Consider the following 20,855-nt stretch of genomic DNA (forward strand, 5'->3'; position numbering starts at 1 on the left):
CTCTGCCTTCTTTCTGTTGGCTGAGTAGTCAAATGAGAAAGAACATTTAGACCTATGTCAAAAATGCTGATGCACTGCTAGACACTGGATGCTATTTAGTTATTTAATATGTCAAATGTTTGTAAAGTCAGGTAGACTACAACCATGATATGCTCAAGCCTTACCTGATTGAATTATGTTTTTATATTTCATTTTCAGCTGCTACCATGTTCTTTTAACACCTGCAGGATTGCACCTGCATGAAAATTTAAATTAGGTTGAATAACATACTGTTCTTCCAGTGTCACCTCTGATATTATAACAGTTGTGCAAGTTACTTGTATAGGCCTATGTCTCACTTCCTGCTTCCGGAACGCGGAGTAGGGTAATAGAACTTCCGGTCATTGCTAGTAACGCTACTGCAACGATAAAAACAATGGCAGCAGTTGTTCTTGAAGCGTACCAGGTTGCTTTACGACGAAACACTACGCAAGTCTTGGGTGAGATTAATAAAGAGAGATGAGGGGCCTTCTTTTAATATTCTCCGGGGCAGCACTTTCGTTTGCAGTTTGCATTTCAACAAGGAGAGCATCTACGTCTCGCAAAGTGGTCGGAAGAAACTTAAAATACTACACCCCATCTATGTATTCCCACCAATGATTGTAAATAAAACAAAATTCGATTAATTAAAAAGGATGTTTTATCTGACACATGTATTACTCTTATCTCTGCTATATAAATACACTTGACTTTGACATTCAATAATATCACGTTAAGCGTTTTCTCCCTCATAGAAGCCCATAATAAGGAAACAACTTAACGTGGTTTAACGTACCTCAACAGCGATCAGGAAAGACCGAACTTCTGTTCAATTTTACTTATAATAAATACTTGCTGCTGGCAAAAGAACGAGCTCTTATTCAGCATATAAAGTGATCGCCCCCCCATAGAAGTCCATTATAACAAACCATGTTATGCTTTTTCCTTAATGGAGTTATATAGGGATAAAACGATTAACGTGATATTATTCACTTTATATGCTGAATGATATTTCATTCGTTTCACAGCAGCAAGTATTTATTATAACTGAAATTTAACAGAAGTTTGTTTTCCCTAGTCGTTGAGATACGTTAAACCACGTTACGCTGTTTCCGTATAACGGGCTTCTATGAGGGAGAAAACGCTTAACGTGATATTATTCACTTTACCTGTCGAATAAGGACTCGTTCTTTAGATAGTAGTTACTGTTTGTTCCAAGTAAGGTTTGACAGAAATGTGGGGTTTCCTGGTAGTTTTTTACGTACATTAAGCCACGTTAGGCGTTTTAGAATGTCCCTAAAAAGCTAACCGGAACTGCCGTCACCCCACTCAGAGACGTTCAATTGTTGCGTGACATAGGCCTATTACTAACTACAAATGACATCTTCAGCAGTGTAATTAGATTAATGTAATAATTACTATCTCTAGAAAGTATTGGTCTACTTATTACTAATTACTTTCTAAAGCCCATATCAACCTCAACCACTTGAAAAATACAAGGAGAGACAAGAAACTGCACTTTTATTGCTTTCAAATAAACATTATACAATTACATGAATTATTCTTGAAAAAAATATATCCTTTAAAATTTGATGTTAAAGCCACTATTTGTTTTATAGAGAATTGCTTTATAGTCTATGCAGCATTTAATGCAATTACATCAGATTTTACTTTAAATTACGGAGTAATCCCTTTAATTAAATTACAGTTTTTAGATTACTTAGTAATAATTACACACAATACTGTATAACACTAATTCAAATGTAAACTTACGCATTGAGTCGAGCAGCTATTTTCTCCCTCTCTGTCCTTTGCCGCTGCAGCCGTGTTGCTTTTTTTTAAAAATATATGTTCGTACTCTCCATATGCTTGCATAAGCACATCCAGTTCTGCTGGTGAAAAATATGAAGACCTCTTTTTGTCTGGCGCCGTTGCCATGGTGACTCATAATATCTGCGCTCCATTGATAATGGCTTTTTATAGTTGCGGTGCACGCGCTTAACTCAGAGTCAGTCCACTCAGAGTTGATTGAACTAACTCATTTCAGCTGTTCTGTAACCGAAAACTCAGAGTTTCCCATCTCAGGGTAAGTCAACTCAGAGTTCAAGTTTTAACTCAGAGTTGGTTGAACCTCCTTATTGAAACAGGCCCCAGATCAGATTAGATAAATTCAGATTATATAAAAATGAAATTAAAGAAATTGAGTTTAAATCTCGGCTCATTATGAATCGTATGTTCTAAAGAGTCTGTTTACTGACTCCAGAACAAGTTGGACCGAAGTCGTATGTCTTTTTCATTAAAAAAAACAAACAAAACAAAACAAACAAACAAACAAACAAACAAAAAAAACACTACGGATGTTATTTATTTACGTTGTGTTCATTTGTTTTTGAATTTAAAATGAAATAAGCAGAAATGAGAAAAAAAAAATTTTCGGCTCTATTATTCGTTTTTTGTTTCACGGGTAGAAAACGGATAAATGACTTCAAAAATCGTTTTCCACATGTGGGCGGTTACAAGACGCCCCTTGAAAATCACATACATATAAGTACATATAGTTACAAATTATTCAAACAAAAGATTTAAGGCTTTAACATAATTTACAGCTTGTGTCGCATTATTTCTTGTTTCTTTTGACGAATACAGGTTGCTATACCTGTTTTTATTAGATAGATTATTTTTTTTTCAACACAATGATGGCTTTCTTCTTTTCAACCTATCTCGTTTCACAGAAATATTTATTTTATAAATATTAATCTGCATGTTTTATTTTTTAAAGCTGACAGCGCAAAGAACAACAGATCAATGTTCAGCCAAGCGTAAATACACAGCAGTAATAATTTTTCTTTTAGACATGCTCAGTTTTGGACAAGCGATGGTAAGTGCAAATACTGTAATGCAAATCGGCTGAAGGTACTCAGGTGGAGAATTTCATTTTTACTGTACTGTAGACCTATCATAGCCACAGGAAAGTTTCATTTTGCCAGCTTTGCCAGTTATTATAAATGTGCACAGCCTGCTTAAGTAAAATGCTGATAAACAACTAGATAAATAACGCTTAGGCTTGAAAAGTCGGTGTTGATGTTAAATTACTTGCCCACCGCCCCACCATCCTTTTTTATAGAAATGTATAAAGAAATAATTTTTATAGAAATAATATCAATGTAGTTCAGCGGGACAATCATCCGCTTCATACAGCAGGAGCAACAGACAGACGATTAATATATATGAGCAATATCACACGAGTAGACTTGAGTGAGGGTGACCATATTCTGAGAATCCAAAAAGAGGACACCCTCCGCAGGATGCACATACTGCCCTCCAAAGGCAAAGTGCAGTAACTACGTATTTGGTCAAAATTGAGGCTTAAAATGGACTTTATGAAAACTGTTTTGTCTTGTGGCAAAGTCTCCTGCATCAATTTTGTCCCAAAGAAACGAGAGTGTTTCTGAGAAACAAGAGTGTCAACATGTTTGACTAGCTGGCCTAAAAACTTTAAAGGCATTTTTCTCTGTTTCAGTGTTGGTGTAGTTACTGCACTTTGCCTTTGGAGGGCAGCATAGGTGCAGATGGTGCACAATGCTTCCCATTTATCATGACCACGAATGAACATCGGGTATTTTTTTTGCAATTCGTCTGTGAAACTACATTTTAGTGATGGGAAGTTCGGTTCTTTTCCGCGAACCGGTTCTTTCGGACAGTTCGTTTCAAAGAACCGGTTCAAAAAACCGGTTCACCAGTTCTTTTACACTATGACGTAATGACGTCATTAACGTAATTACTATCGTCCGTCCGCACCCATATACAGTTACATGCAGTGATCATATGAGTAAGTTTTACAAGTCTTGATTTAATAAATTATAAGATAAATTAATTCTAATCAGAAACACGATCAGCTTACTGAACATGCACAATCCATAAAGACTTATTTGTTATAAACATACGTTTCACCAGATCCCCTCATTCAAGTCCTCAGTTAACTGCTCATAGCATTAGCACAGAGACAGTGGTAAAAAAATAACTAGTTCGGTTCAGATGGAGTCAGTCATAGCAGGAGCTTGTTTGTTTGGCAGCTGCACGAGTCACGCATGCGCACAGTATCAGCTCATCGATTCTCGAATCGGACGCGTCCGAAAGAAACCGGTTCTCGTTCAGTGTACTGGTGATCCGACAACCGCTGCAACCGCTTCTTGAGTCGAGAATGAGATTGGAGAACTCACACAGAGAGTGACTGAAACGTGCCGCTTGGTTTGCTTGTGCAGTAGTTTGATTAAGTCATTTTTATCATTATACCACCGTTTAAAAGTTAAATAAAAAATGTTTATAATAATTTTTGTTTGAACATGGTTCAAATTATAGTTGTGTATAGTTTCATTAAAACATTGTTTATTTAATACAAACACAATTTTTGCATGTCATCATTATCTTTTATTACAGTGCAGCTAATTCATAAATCACATGTTTTCTTTTAATCAAATATCTCATTTATTATGGTACCACGGCACTTCCCGGACCAAGATCATAAAAACCCTTTTAGCCAATAACCTAACAGAATCCTTAAGTAAACTTTTAACAAAACGTTTAACAAAATAGACCAACTTGACTAACGTGCTTCATTTCATCCGCTTGAAAAATGACACGCATGCGCACAGTATCAGCTCATCGATTCTCAAATCGGACGCGTCCGAAAGAAACCGGTTCTCGTTCAGTGTACTGGTGATCCGAAAGAAAGCGATTCTCGTTCAGTGTACTGGTGATCCGACAACCGCTGCAACCGATTCATGACTCGAGAACGACAACCGCTCTGGCAGCTGCTCTGCTCATGCGCATCATCAGCTCTCTTTTCACAGCCGTTCAAACACTGTTTGAGTAACTGAATAACTCGGGAAATTTATTATTTTGAATCAGAGGGAGTGTCGGGCACGTTAAAAAGTAAAAGTTGGTTGGTTCAACCGGTTCACCAAGAAGATCCGGTTAAATAGAACGATTCGTTCGCGAACCGGACATCACTACTACATTTGCGTTTCGGCATGATAGTGACACACAGCTCTTGCAGCGCAGCTCCTTGGCTGTATCCAAAATCGCCCCCTATACCCTATTCACTATTCCCTACTGTACATTAGTCCACTAGTACAGTTCACTTGAAGGAGTGAATGAAAACGAGTGAGTGAATTCGGACACTAAGTGCACCGGAAGGTAGGGTTACCACTTTTAATACAACAAAATAAGGGACGTATACTGGGGGGGCGGGGGGGACTGCAAAGGAACCTTTCTTGCGTTTAAGCTCTGAAACTTTAAGACGCGGGGGGTTACCTGGAGAAGCATCTGCCATTTTCAGACTTGGCAGACTCTGCTTAAAAGACCCGCCCTCCTCACTGGACAGTTAAAAAGACCAATCAAACTAACGATGACATCAAGTATTACCCAATCAAAAGTAGGAAAGGAGGCATCTTCATAAAATGCGTGTGGGATGATTTGCATGAGACGCTGCTTTAAAAAGATGATAAAAAATACGGGACAAAACCCATCCCGTATTGATTCAAAACGGGACACGCAATTTCATTCTCAAATACGGGACGATTCCGTATTTTAAGGGACGGGTGGCAACCCTACTGGAAGGACTGCCGCTTTTGCATATTATTGCTTACTGTTTAACAACCATTTAAAATGGACAGTTCGAGTAGTAAGATTAAAGGATTTATCTTGAACTATGTCAAGGAGTTTATGTATAAACCTTGGTTAAACAATTTAATAATCAATTTACAACAAATTTGTACCTGTGTTGTACGCTGCATTATGCAGTGGACGAGCGCGTTGTAAAATGAACAGATGGATGATTCAGCTGCGGGCGCCATCATTTAAAGTGTTGAATTAATGACGGTGAGTGAAATGAGGTAAAAAACCCGGACATTTTATGATATTTTACAAAATCCCCCCGGACATAATTTTATAGCCAAAAAGGAGGACATGTCCGGGTAAAAGAGGACGTATGGTCACCCTACCTTCCGCCACGAATTCAAATCAAAGTTTGACGGTTGATCAGCTGAGCATAAGCTTCTCGTTACTAATTCCAAAACGTCACTTTAGTTTAGAACTAGTAACGAAGGAATGTTGAGTTGCTTCATTGAAAGCCTATTGTATTACTGCATTAAAACCTCACTGTATCATGTTTGAGTATTATCACAGAGAGATGGACTGAGCGAGTCATTAACGTACCTGCATCTGATAGAGCATTCATTATTCATATTCACGATGATATGACATTAGTTTGAATGTTTACTGAAGAAAGCGTTAATATCCGTTCATCTATTAAGGGTGATTTTGCTGCTCAGTGCATTTATTCGCTGTGGCAAACTGTTGTTGAAGCTAAAAATAACTTCTGTTTAACTTCAGTTTAAAAGTCCCAAAGTCAGTATTAACTGCTCACTCATAACACGGTCTCTTGTCGCCATCTAAAGGCGGAACAATGTAACGTTAACTAAAATCACCATCACGAATGTAAGCACGTTACTCAATACTAAGTACTATTATTAAATACATTAGTTAAAATATAGTTCAGCATTGAATTTACATAAACATGCTACATGAACTATCTTCTTCTCTGGAACAAATAATAAATTAATGAGATCAAAGACTGCCCGTTAGATTTACCCATAACGAATTACATGTCATGTGTAACCACTACAGAGACATCAGAGCCAGCGGTAAATTCCTGAAGATCTGGCCGTGGTGAGAGCGCTCTGAGCGGATTGATGAGTGCAGAACGCCCCCGGACTATATGGCTCTCGCACGTCCGAAAACGACGAAGCAATTTTTCAAACAGACGTTATCTTTATTAACAAACTGCATATTTGAACTATAAACAAGTACATTCTCGCCTGAAAACCTCTTAAAACTACATTCCGTGACACACAAAGAGTATTATTTATAAAATAATACGGGATTTGGACGTCCGCCATGACACTCGGAAAAAAACGGTCCCGGCTAGAACACGCGGAGTGATACAAAATTGTGAAAGGGCGTGCCTGTAGCGATACCAGTAGAATATCTCACGGTTCTCAACCAATCATATTTGAGAACCAGAAAGAACTGTTGTATAAATAAATATATATAGTTCCATAAAGTGTTATCTGTTGGACGCATTATTGGCTTCTTCAATTATATTTGGTTGGAGAGTCAAGTTAGTTTTTTATTGTAGATTACAAACTGTAGTTGGTGATCCAGTGTAAATATATAATACAGTATAAAATGGCAGTTTTTTTTGTTCAAACATTTTTTTTTACTCTAGCCTAATATTTTTTTTCCCTGGGCCCACCCAGTAGGTGACCAATCGGTGGATGGCCAAACACCGTGAAACACCGAATCTTCACAAGCCTTTAGTGTTAATTATTATCTAGCTATTAATCAACATTTTACTTAGGCCTAAGCATCTAGGCTGTGCACATTTAACTTAAATCCCAGCAAAATATGATATATCGGTATATTTATAATACCTACAGGCATACTTTCTTAATTAACGTTTACTTGTGCTCATGCGCTTCTGCCTCTGCTATGGTCCTGTCAATCATCTCGCTGGATCACTAGTCTCTGTGCGTTGTTGCTCGTGCTGTATGAAGCAGACGACTGTCTGTCGTCCCGCTGTACTACCTTGATATTATTTCTTTAAAAAATATTTCTATATAATATTTCAATCAAAAACGACGGTAGGGCGGAGGCCAAGTAATTCAGTCGTTGAATGACCGAACACCGTTAATCATCGACTTTTCAAAGCGTTATTTATTATCTAGCTGATATCAGCATTTTAAATCTAGGCTGTGCACTTATAATAACTTAAATCCTGGGAAAATGAAACGTTCCGGTGGCTGATATACAGCAAAAATTAAATTCTCCACCCTCGATACTTTCAGTCGATTTGCATTACAGTATGTGCACTTAACATCACTTGTCCAAAACTGAGCATAATGCCTAAAAGAAAAGTTATGACTGCTGTGCATTTACACTTGACTGAACATTGATCTGTTGCTTTTTGTGCTGTCTGGGTACCGCAGATACTCAGATTTAACGCCATACAGCAAAATAAAACATGCTGGGTGCAAATTAATTTTTAGAACAGAAGAAAGCCCAGCCAGAGGACTATCATTTTGTTGATAATCATTTTAATAGAAACAGCCAGGTATAGCAACATGCAATCGTTAAAAGAATCAAGAAAAGCTGTAAATTATTTTAAATTGTTTGAATAATTTCTATGTACATGTGATTTTCTTATTGCTTTTCCTATTTTATTATTATTATTTTTAACTTAGTTTATTATATTTTTATGTAATTAATGTTATTGCACTTGTTGTTTTAAAGACTGCAAAAGAATGAAAATACATAAATAATGGTCTTTTATCTTGTTGAACAACAATGGATGGCCAGATTTGGTTGACCAGAAAGGGGCGTCTTGTAACCACCCACATGCGGAAAACGAATTTTAAAGTCGTTTATCCGTTTTCTACCCGTGAACCAAAAAACGAAAAAACAAGCCGCAATTTCGTTTTTTCGTTTTCTGAACAAATGAGAAAACGAATAAAGGAACCGTTTTCTCATTTCTGCTTATTTCGTTTTAAATTCAAAAACAAATGAACACACGGACCCTACACGGACCTTATTACATTAACAACTACTCGCCATGTGGCACCTGCAGTCTAAAAAAAAAAAAAAAAAAAAAAACTTAAAGCACGGCCACACCAACAACAAACAAAAGTTGATTGACGCATGTATAGACCGTTAAGGTGTCTGCTTAAAGCAGTGCCAACCAATGGCAGTGAAGAAGGGGCGGGTTCTAACGTGTTTCTCGATTTAACTTTGTAACCTAATAATATTAGCTTGCTATTTTAGTCGACAGCTAGAGACTGTTTGAAGTTCTAGCTCGGCGTCACCTACTAATATCAAGAATTTGTGGAGAATTGCAGGTAAATGATATAGAAATGATGAACGTTATCAAATACGGGTTGTCAACAAACAAACAGAGATTGAGATAACCTTGGTAGCCTATACTATAGATTTCTTCTAACATAATGTTTTAAAATCGCACTTTAAGCATGTTTTATATACGTATAATGTGATAGAGAGTGGAAATAGTTATTCACACTTTTCTCTCTGTTAAAGGGTCGGTGGAAATGCGTTTATTTTATACATCACTTGTTTTGTGCGTCCTCTCTGTATGTCACATGACCATATCCACCTGTGATGAGCACCTGACTTCAGAAGATGCTGAATTCTGCAAGTGAGACTTCATAATGTTGTCATTCTGTCCCGTGAGATTTTCAATGTCACCAATATCCTGTTTAATAATTAAAATCTGTGAGATAGTATGTATACTTGTTTCTAGACTGTACTGACCAATAATTATCTAAGCCAGGCCAAAATGTTTATTTAATATATATTGGATATTCCTGTTTGCTTAGCTACGAAGTCTTTCCTTTGGACTGATGCATGGGACAACTTTTAAAGCAATGTTGCAGGGCAACTTTTTTAAACAATGTTGCTTGGGCAGTTTCCTATTGAGAATGGGTAACAAATTTTAGATACAGTAGCTTGTTTGGGCCTGAGTCTCACCTGGTTGCCTGTTAAAGGGAACATTGCCCAAAGTTGCCTGGCAAAATTGCTCAAAAAGTTGCCCCGTGTATCATCAGCCTTAGTCTTTCGCTATTATGTAATTTCAGTATTTTTCCCTCTAACATTTTTATTTTTAGCGACTATCCAATGATAACAAAATATGTAAGTTACATCCATAATCTTACATTAACTTTAACCTTACTTTGGAAGCTAAATCTGTCAAAACAATGCTCTTATTTAGCTAAGTAAATGTGTGCTTGTATCTCTTTGCTCCAAGAGGGCTGTCTCTGTTATAATTATACTGTAAATTGCTGTGGATATAAAGCATCTGGGAAATTACAGCTGCTATTTACAGGCTATATGTAATTCTAGGAATTAGCATTATATTTAACATCGTCTTTACATACATATGTACTATAATTACATTTATAAATAACAGATGCAAAATGAAGAACATTCATTTTGACCCATATGCCGTAAACTATAGGTGTTAATAAGACTTCTTTTTAATATAGAAAAACACCCAAAAACACCCTGAATGTTTGCTTAAAATACTGTAACAAATAAATAAATAATATAAAAAAAATAATGAACTACTTACAGTTGCAGAATCTGCAAAATGTTAATTATATTACCTAAATAAGAGGGATCATACAAAAGCATGTTATTTTTTATTTAGTACTGACCTGAATAATATATTTCACATAAAAGATGTATACATATAGTCCAGAAAAGTAGTTGAATTTATAAAAATGACCCCATTCAAAAGTGTACATACACTTGTTTTTTAATACTGTGCTGTTACCTGAATGATCTCCACAGCTGTTTTTTTTTTGTTGTTTATTTTGTTCATGAGTACCTTGTTTGTCCTGCCTGCTGTATTCAGAAAAATCCTTCAGGTCCCACAAATTCTGTGGTTTTTCAGCATTTTTGTGTATTTGAACACTTTCCAACAATGACTGTATAATTTTGAGATCCATCTTTTCACACTGAGGACAACTGAGGGACTCTATGCAACTATTACAGAAGGTTGAACACTCACTGATGCCTCAGAAGGAAACACAATGCACCAGGGGGTGAAAACTTTTGGAATTTGAAGATCAGGGTAAATTTAACTTTTGTCTTTTGAAAAACATGTAAGTATCTTCTTGTAGCTCCTGAAGGGTAGTACTAAATAAAAAATAAAATAAAAAAAAGATATTTAGGCAAAATAAGCAAATGTACACATTGTCCAAAAGTTTTCACCCCCCGGCTCTTAATGCATCGTCTTTCCTTCTGAAGCATCAGTAAGCGTTGGAACCTTCTGTAATAGTTGCATATGAGTCCCTCAGTGTGAGAAGATGGATCTCAAAAGCATACAGTCATTGTTGCAAATGGTTCAAATACACAAAAAAGCTGAAAAACCAAAGAATTTATGGGACCTGGAGGATTTTTTATGAAGAACAGCAGGCAGTTCAACTGTGCAGGACAAACAAGGGACTAATGAACAGCTATCACTAAATATGTAAACATACTTTATGTGGAATCTCGTATTCAGGTGAGTGCTAAATAAAAAATAACATGCATTTTGTATGATCCCACTTATTTTGGCTAAAATAAGTAACGTTTTGCAGATTTTGCAAGGTGCGTGTCAAGTTTTGACCTCAACTGTATATGCATGTAAATTCCTTCTGATGTCTTAAATAGCTTTTTTTTATCCGGCTGAGATCAGTTCATTAAAATTCCAGTAGGAATCCAATACAAATGCCTTTTAGCGTTCCTTTAGGAATTTCGGACTAGGGTTAATTTCCAAACCATATTTCCTTTAAACAAACTGATTTCAGAAGTCTGGCTTGTAGGCCGGTGTGGGATGTGTAGGACTCCCTCAGAGCACTGAGTCATGGATGCTTAAGCAGCCGGTCCCACTCAAAACCCACACAACGAGCCTTACAAATCTAACAACTTACTCACTAGTTCAACTTTCAGTGTAATAATGGGCTATTCACAGCTTATATTAGTGTTTCATGACCTGTCATGGGAAACCAAAACAGTTTATTGAATATTGATGGAGTACAAGGCATGTTCAAATATTCGCACTTGCATTTTTACTCTTTAGGGGAGAACTAAAGGTGATTTACCCTGATCTGCTGGTTGACAAATGCTTGATCGTCCCTCTGAACATGAGAGAAAAGATCAGTAAGGAATGGGGACCACCTCAAGTACAGCTGCCAAGCGCTGATGAGGTAAGACAAATTCACTGCATAACCTCATTCTGACCTCTTACTCACTCTATCAACTAGTGTTCAGTGGTTTAGCCTTTAACCTGTGAATAATAATGGTCCTCTGTCAGGCTAGGATGTGTCATAATATAAACTTAGTGATGTGTGTACTATTAATACTTTCTCCTGTCCGGTTTAATATGCATACACAACTGTATGAAAGCCATGTGTAGGTTGATTTCCTGACAAGTGGCAAATTTAGCCACTGATCTGTGTGTTTGAACATAATGGCCAGCCTTAAACAGCAATACTGGCTCAATGGCAACAACACACTTCAGCTTTAAAGTGTCTACACAGCTAAACATGAAACGTATTGTGTTTTAGCCAAAAAAGAAAGATCTAGATTGTTAATTAAATAGTTCTTAGCCAATCTATCTGCTATTTTAATAACTTAGAATTAGTTTTTAACTTTATTTCATGTCATTCTGGTGTGTTGTTGTTATATTATGTCTCCAGAAGATGGCGCAAGTGTTCCATAACTGAAGGATATCCGTTTTAAAATGAATTCATTTTACACACATAAAGCTCTTTCTGAGTATGACATAGAAAAAGCATGGATATCTTTACTGACATTATGTGATCCTTTTTGACACCATAAAGTTTGTTTTTAGCTGTTTTTGTTGTTTATATGAATCTAGTTCATTGCATTGAAGGTAAAAATATAATTTCTTTTTTTTATTATTAAAGTTATTATTAAATATATATATATAACACACACACACATGTATACCTTAGTGAAAAATATATTTACTAAAATGTATTTTAAATATTTTTGTATGCTACAAATACTACATTATACTACAAATATATTTACATATCATGTGCTTAATAAAAATGCCCTGCAAATGTACTTTAAGTATACTAAATTTATATTTAAAAAAAAAAAAAACTGTACTTAATGCACTTTAATTGTGCAGAAGTAGCGCTGAAGTCCAACTAAGTTTGATTGTGTTAAAGTGGAACTATTGCATGTATGCTTTCGGTACACTTGAAATATATTGCATTTAAAGACCGATTATATTTAAAGATCATACAATCCTCATCAATAGTGACACTACAATATATTTTAGGCTTAATATTAAGAAATGAGTATTGTGTACAAGTAGTACTCCAAAAAAATGTAATTACAAGTTTTTAAAATAATTTTATATCAATAAGTCTCATGCAATATGTTAGTAAATATGTTAATATACTTGAACTATACTTAAAATAGTTCAAATAAATGCATTTTAAATCTATTACAGTTTTACTAGGATATATAAAATGTATATTTTATATTTATTATAAGATTTATACATATAAAAAAACAAATCTAATTCTATATTTTGTGCTTAATGTTAAAAAATGTGTATTGTGCACACATAGTACTCTTAATAAAGTTTAATTACAAGTTTTTAAAATAATTTTATATCAATAAGTCTCAAGTAATATGTCAGTAAATATGTTAATATACTTAAACTATACTTAAAATAGTTCAAATAAATGCATTTTAAATCTATTACAGTTTTACTAGGACATATAAAATGTATATTCTATATTTTATTATAAGATTTATACATATAAAACAAATCTAATTATATATTTTAGGCTAAATATTAAGAAATGTGTATTGTGCACAAGTAGTACTCTAAATAAAGTTTAATTACAAGTTTTTAAAAATAATTTTATATCAGTAAGTCTCATAAATAAATAATAATTGTTTAAGAATTGTATATATAAAACAAAATAAATCTAAAATAAATCTATATTTTATATTCATAAATAAATTTTACAATTTGGAATCATTAGCAACACTTTAAATTATTAACTCATAATTAGTTGTAGTCTGTGTATGCAGCCTATATGAATCCCTGTTCAACATTTATGATCATATTAAGAACATATTTTAGTTTAGTAATAGTTTAGTTTAGTATTATTTGCATTTGGAGCTTTTGATTTGTTCCACAACTCAAGTTTTAACTTAAAAAAAAAAACTTTTAACCTTAAACCTTTAAAATTAATATTGAAATCAATCATATTTAATCAATGTATTTTTTTAACTGTATTTTTACTCTTTGGGGGATAATTAAAGTTGATTTATCTTTAGACTTTATATTTACAACTTAGTTTCTTTGTTTTAATAATAATAATAGATTTAAAATGAATAATTAATATGGTTTAACCAGATAAAAAGTGTGTTAAAACTCCTCTTTTTTACAATTTCTATGTACTCTAAGTTGTCTTTTCAAGGCCATTTTAGATGAAGTATGAGACAAAGAGTCATCAATACGACTGAAGAGCCATTGGACAGCTGCTATATCAGGCAAACTTTGTCTGTCTCGCTCGATTGGTGTATTTGAGTTTAGAGCTGTGCGAATCATTCTGGTAAACTTGAAATAGAATCAACTGTAGCGGAGAAAAGTAGCAAAGTACCATGCCGTATCTGTAAATTGGAAACTAAAATTGAAAGCCACTTCAATTTTAGGAGCTAGTTTATAAATTCCATAGCTAAGCAGTCTGGCTGGAAGATGATCTATCGCCCTCACGTCTCCCAAACCCCAATTGATGTATGGTCGTATTATCTATTATGCTGTCCTACATGATTCTCTTTTATTGCTGGACTTGGTGTCAGACAGCAAAACGGATTACACATGAGATCAAATCAATACCAACTTTATTTACCAGCCTTTCAAACGTAATTCCCGCTTTTGTGGCTTTGACTCTGATAAAAACATATGGTAGCTGGAGGTCTGCGCTGCGAATATGAGCAGGCTTTTCGGAGAGCGTACGTGTCAGCCCTCGTTCTGCGGTCGGTCTCTCTCCTCCGCCCCCTTGACCCTGCCAATCGACACTTCATCACCACGGAAATGAGAGGCCAAGTGGCGACGCAGCGGTCACTGGTTGTCGCTTTACCCCCGCGGTGACACCCACCTCATTACCCTGCTGAAGGCATGCTGGGTAATTGAAACAGAGCGAAATGGGCAGCAGTCCAGCACGTCCGCCTCTCAATGGGCTTTCATTACCCAAAACAAAAGCAAAGGGTCACGCTAAACAACAGATTTCCCTCCGTCAGCCCTCAAAGTAATGACTCAACCCTCAGCTTGACTTGAACTTGATTTTCACTCCAGCAACCATAATGCTTTAGTCCTACTGTCGTCGAAATGTCCCCAAAAAGTCATAACGCTTTCATCAAAGTAATGTGTTTGAGTGAATGTTTTATCATTTGCATACAGTGATAACGGCCTTTTGAAATCTCTTCGTTTGAGGGTGAAAATGCATTAGAGTCTGACACTACTTCAAGAAATTTATGTCTAGCTCTGTTGTTTTCAAGAATGTTGTTGAGCAGCGTCTAAAGCTCTCGTAATTCAAATTATTTTAATCTCAGGCCATTATGGAGATAATTGCATCTTTGTCTGGCACTTTTGAATGCAGTGTCAAAAATAGGTTGTTTACAGTAATGGTTGATGAACTTGGACTGTTTTAGCACATCTTGTTTATTTGTTAAAATTAGCAACATGTTTTATAGTGATCTAGCATACCTGTTTTTGTGATATTAAAGATGCAGTTATAAATCAGGTAGTAAAATACCATTAAATGCTGGCTTTGTTTCATTTCAAACCCAACAAGATGTCAGTTTTTCTTGAACATAAATTAAGATATTTAATAAAACCTGAGCGAAAAAAGTAATTCAGAAAGCATCTTAACCCTTGAAGGGGTCGGATGACCATTTTCCACAAGTTCATATGATTCTTTAGGGTCTTAATGAAAAGTCTCTAATATACTTTGGTTGAAAATTCTCAATAGTAGTGTAAAAAAAAAACACCCTTTTACCTTGTCAAAATCAGCTCTGCAAAATATCAGCTCATTTTATCGCATGGGCCCTTTAAATGCAAATGAGCTCTGATGTCGGCTCAGATGTCAGGATTAAATGACTACTGCTATGTTCATTATTACATCCAACAACAGAACACCTCAATCGCTCAAATAAAGTCTTCCTCTGCACCTGAGTCGACACAATGGCAATTGTATTTGGACTGTTTCAGCTCGGTGAGGGTGGGTCTAAGGTAAGACGCTCATGTCAATCAGATGCCACACATGAGATTGTGCAGGGTTAATGTTTGTGACCGATTTTATTAGAGACATGCTAACATCTCCGGCATAGTGCAGAAATGCCACAGTGCAAGAAATGGGGGCAGCCGTGGCCTAATGGTTAGAGAGTCGGACTTGTAACCCAAAGGTTGCGGGTTCGAGTCTCAGGTCCGGCAGGGATTGTAGGTGGGGGGAGTGAATGTACAGCACCCTCTCCACCCTCAATACCACGACTGAGGTGAGACCCTTGAGCAAGGCACCGAACCCCCAACTGCTCCCCGGGCGCCGCAGCAATGGCTGCCCACTGCTCCGGGTGTGTGTTCATGGTGTGTTCACGGTGTGTGTTCACTACTGTGTGTGTGCACTTGGATGGGTTAAATGCAGAGCACAAATTCCTAGTATGGGTCACCATACTTGGCCTCCATACTTGTCACCTCCTTTCCTTTCCTTTCCTTTCCTTTCCTTTCCTTTCCTTTCCTTAAATGGAAGTAATCACTTATTACGTTAACATATTTGGCAACTGGAAACAATGCAACTATGCAGCAGTGATGATTTGGGTCTGTTTACAACCTTCTATAAGCAAAGAGATCACACAAACAATTACAGCACTTTCAGAACCTTAATGTGTTGCCGTTCGTTTCCTATCAAATACATTAAATACAACTTTAACAGCGTGGTAAATAAAAAATATATAAACAAATAAATAATATGTGTGTGCGGTAAAACAGGAAAAATACGCCTATAATTTCAAAATGAAGGCTAGACCCTACACCTAAAAGTGCTCTTTTCTTCTTGGACAACCAACCAATCACAGTCTTCAAAAGGCTGTGTCATAGCTAGCACTTAGGTAAAAGTTTTTGTCTTCGCTCAGAGTTGCTCTTATGCTGCGTTCCAGGCAGGTCCTTGAGCCTGTAAATCACGACTTCAAACCACAAGTCACGCCAAACTGCCTGAGCGCATTTATTATTATTATATTATATTTATTATTATTATATTAGTATTAATTTGATTGCAACGTTATATTGTCCTAAAGTCTATTTTTCCACTGTGTACCACTTGCATAAACACCACACCCGTAGGGGCTGCCATTGTTGTTTCGTGGGCTATGTGACGCCAAAGCTTGGAACTGGGAGTACATCGATCTAGTACGAGTTCACGGGTGGGAAGTCACGGGTTTGACTGCCGTTCCAGTGCACTTTCACAGGTAGAAGGTTGGAAAAACACGGGTAACGGGTTGCCTGGAACGTGGCATTAGATTGGTCCTGAATCACTCTTAAGCTAAGAACGTAGGAATTTTTAAGCTAAATTAGGAGCTTTCTGAGAAGATTCTTAGCTTTAAGAATACAGGCCCTGATTTCATGACGAAAACGTACCTGTGGGAACTTTTTGTGCAAGATGCAAAATGCGTACCGCCATTTACATTTCGTGACATATTCGATGTGAAATGTCCACTTAGTGGCGCTGAAAGAGTGTTAGTTTTTTTTTTCCTGGGAACAAATGAATGTACATTTGGTACGTTTATGTTGGTTTTGTATATGTCACCACAGTTCTGACTTAAAATGTCCATTGAGTGGTGCTATAACTCTAAAGCTCTGTGCCTTTTTAAAATAACGTACAATCTGTACTAAACATAAACCTACCCGATAGTAAGACCGAAAATGAATGTAATGGAAAAACTCGATCACAAACATGCCGTTTTAGCTTGTTTTTCGATCTGTCATCTTTCAGCTCTTTCATTGTGAGTCATGATTTTCACGGTATTTGTACCCAAGGATTCCGCATCCTAAGTCCAATTCCGTGCCGGCTGAGCTACCAAGCTAGCTCAAAACATATGGAGCTGTAATCATAAATGTGTATGAAAACGATTACAAGTGCTCACTGTTTTTCCTCTAGTGTTCATTTCTGTTGGAAGCTGCAGTAATATGTACTTATTGGTACGTATTTCGCATCTTGTGAAAAAGTTCCTACAGTTACATTTTCGTCATGAGATCTGGTAGGATTTTGTCCCTCCATTGAATGTCCATCACATCAAATCATTGATGCTTTATAAAGTGAGATTGTAAAAGAAAAGCGATCATATCTCTGTAAAAGACTTGGAATAAACTTTGAACTTCCCCTTTAAAAGGAGAAGTAATCTTAATGAAAAAACGTAAAAGGATAGTTCACCCAAAAATGAAAATTCTGTCATTAATTACACCTCTAAGACTGACAGGGAAGAGAAGAACTTGTTGAATAAAGTCGTTTTTTTTTTTCTTTGTGCACAAAAAGTACTCTCGTAGCTTTAAAAATTAAGGTTGAACCATTGATGTCACATGGACTATTTTAACAATGTCTTTCCTATCTTTCTAGGCCTTGAGTGTAGTTGTGTTGCTGTTTATGCAAGGTCAGAAAGTGTTCAGATTTCTTAAAAAATATCTTAATTTGTATTCTGAAGATGAACAAATGTCTTACGGGTTTGGGGCAACATGAGGGTGAGGGTGAGAATTTAAATTTTTGGGTGAATTATCCCTTTAAACGCAGGTGTGCTTTTTAAAATAATTGACTCTCACACATACACAGTTCAGTTGGATTTCATAAATGGTCTTTTATAAATGGGGTTTGTTATGTATGGAACATTCTTTGGTTTCTCTTGTAACGATACCACATGTTCTCAGTTTGGAGAACAGACTATTGGCAGCATTCTGTGTACCAACACTTGTGTTGTAATGCTTGTGCCATTTTCCAGACCCACAAATATCCTCGATTCATGTACATCATCAAAACGATTTTTTATCTTTCGCTCTTTTTCCACAATGGTGGTAACCATTATTTAATGTTTGACAGAAACAGGTCCCTTCAAGGTCAAGTTAATTTAGTTTAATTTCATTTTCTATATAGCGCCAGTTCACAATAGAAGTCATTTAAGGTTTCTTTTCTATAGAACAGGTCTATACCTGGTTCTTATTTATCTTATTTACACAACGACATGTCATTTCTGTCTCTACATGGTTGTGCGTCTACAATTTCTCCTCCTCGAAAACATAGACGGGATCCATTCATGAAAAACTAGCATCATATCTGTATACACACAGAAACTTCATGGCAACCTGTCAAAATTATAGTACAGTTTAACATGTAACAGAACTTTATTAGTCTTGTATTATTTTGTATATTATGTAGGTGTTTATATATTTAAATAATAATAAAAAATAAAAAAAACAATTAAATGCTAAAAAAATATTACAACAAGATTAACCACTTAATTGTAGAAAAAAAATACTACAATTATTATTAAGACTTTTTAAACTGAATATTCACACAATTTTTCAAACAAGTTTGTTTGCCAAAAAATAAAAGAGTTTGATTTTCATTTGATTAAAAATAATTAAATGTTTAATGCTTTCATTTGATTATCAGAAAAAATAAAACAGAAAAAGATTGTAGGGCCCAGTTGTTCAAAATGTAAAAATTAAGAGTTTTGGACTTTGTACATAGAATAAAAAAAGCATATTTACACTGTCTGAACGAACGTCTACTAATTCTGTCCTATTTAAAAGTGACCAATTTCAGTGTAGCAGCAGAACTTTCTGGAGAGCATTTGATTGGACAGAAAGTTTGATGAGAAACTTTGAGAAAGTGCAGGGTCATCAAAATCGTTGATCCATATTGGCAGAAGTTTTTTTAATGCTTCTATCTTCTAAATGAAAATTTTGTCATTGTTTTGGAGCACACTAACCTATAGATAACCTTAAGGCAAACCTATTTATATTAAAAGCCAAAAAACTATTTTGATTTCATGGGGACTTTGAAAATTCAATTTTTTTTTTCAAAATTCGAAAAGTTCCAAAAGAGAGGTTTTGCAGTAATTTAGAACCCAGAAGAACTATTCTGGGTTCACAAAAAGAACCTTTCAGTGAACAGTTTTTGTCATTTTCTTAGAATAATAAAAAAAAAAATAAAAAAATAAAAAATCTATTTTTATTGTGGAAACATTTCCCAGAACTAAAAATAGAACCATCAATGTTACTTTTTAAGCATGTATATTACCTGGCATATTAAATGAGTTGGAAATAATCTCTGATCCTATTCCAATATGGACTAATATTAATTATAAGGTTATTGATTTATCATGCATACTTTCAAAAAGCCTCTGTGAGGCTGCGTTTGGCATAGAGGAGCCTGTGATCTCCAACATGCTGCATGTTCTTACAGATATCTGGAGTGTAGATGTTTATTTAAAAGTCTGTCTAATCTTGTCTTCTGGATGAAAGTGCGATCTGGCACGTGTTATTTGCTGATTGAGAAGTATTTTCGCGTACTAGGAAATTTCAGAAGTTCTCATCTCCATCCCATTTCCCCAAGCTCTTATGGGGTGGTATTCTAGGACGTGACTTATTCCTCAAAAATCACGTTAACTTTTTAGGCTGTCGCCCCCCGCAGCAGTGGAAAGTCTCTTTGGCATAGGAAAGCAGCGCCTGTGGTTCATATGGGGACTTCTACTGTTTTATTCGGTGCTTAAGAGAGATGAGCATGAGGTTTCTAAACCATTACAGTGATTAGAAAGCGCCTGGATGTGATCTCCTGAGCTAGCTTACTGCGCCGCTAATATCTTTTTTTCTCTCGCTCTCTCTGTGAGAGTGATTTTGTACGCTGTGCTTAAAACCGTGCGTGGGGGCGTCGAGAGAGGATTTCAATGTGAACCATCCCTCCCTACTTCCTGCTTTTTTTGGCTTATTTCGGCGAAGCTCTCTGTTCTTTTCTGTTAGCTGCCTGTAATGACGACAGGGGCGGCATCTTCATCGCTAAGCCTGGCAGTGCCCACGGCTGCTAGTCGTCTCAGCGCAGCGCTGCCCACTCACCCACGCTAGCCTTGGCACCAGCGCGCCGTAGCGGCGTGCTATCCGACATCCGAAGGTGGGGTTCCTTTCCGGA

The 20,855-nt window shown here is 36.1% G+C and overlaps 1 protein-coding gene across 1 annotated transcript in view; it reads left to right on the top strand.

Moving 5' to 3' along the window:
- The first annotated feature begins 8,836 nt into the window (after window positions 1-8,836).
- LOC141287624 (phosphatidylethanolamine-binding protein 4) overlaps window positions 8,837-20,855 on the top strand; it is a 185,110-nt gene continuing 173,091 nt past the window's right edge. Inside the window, exons 1-3 of the mRNA XM_073819778.1 lie at window positions 8,837-8,972; window positions 9,169-9,286; window positions 11,714-11,840. Of these exons, the coding sequence (XP_073675879.1) occupies window positions 9,180-9,286; window positions 11,714-11,840 (234 nt within the window). The 5' untranslated portion in view covers window positions 8,837-8,972; window positions 9,169-9,179. The remainder of the gene's footprint in view (window positions 8,973-9,168; window positions 9,287-11,713; window positions 11,841-20,855) is intronic.

This window comes from Garra rufa, chromosome 15 (genome assembly GCF_049309525.1).
Source record: "Garra rufa chromosome 15, GarRuf1.0, whole genome shotgun sequence".
Lineage (NCBI taxonomy): Eukaryota > Metazoa > Chordata > Actinopteri > Cypriniformes > Cyprinidae > Garra > Garra rufa.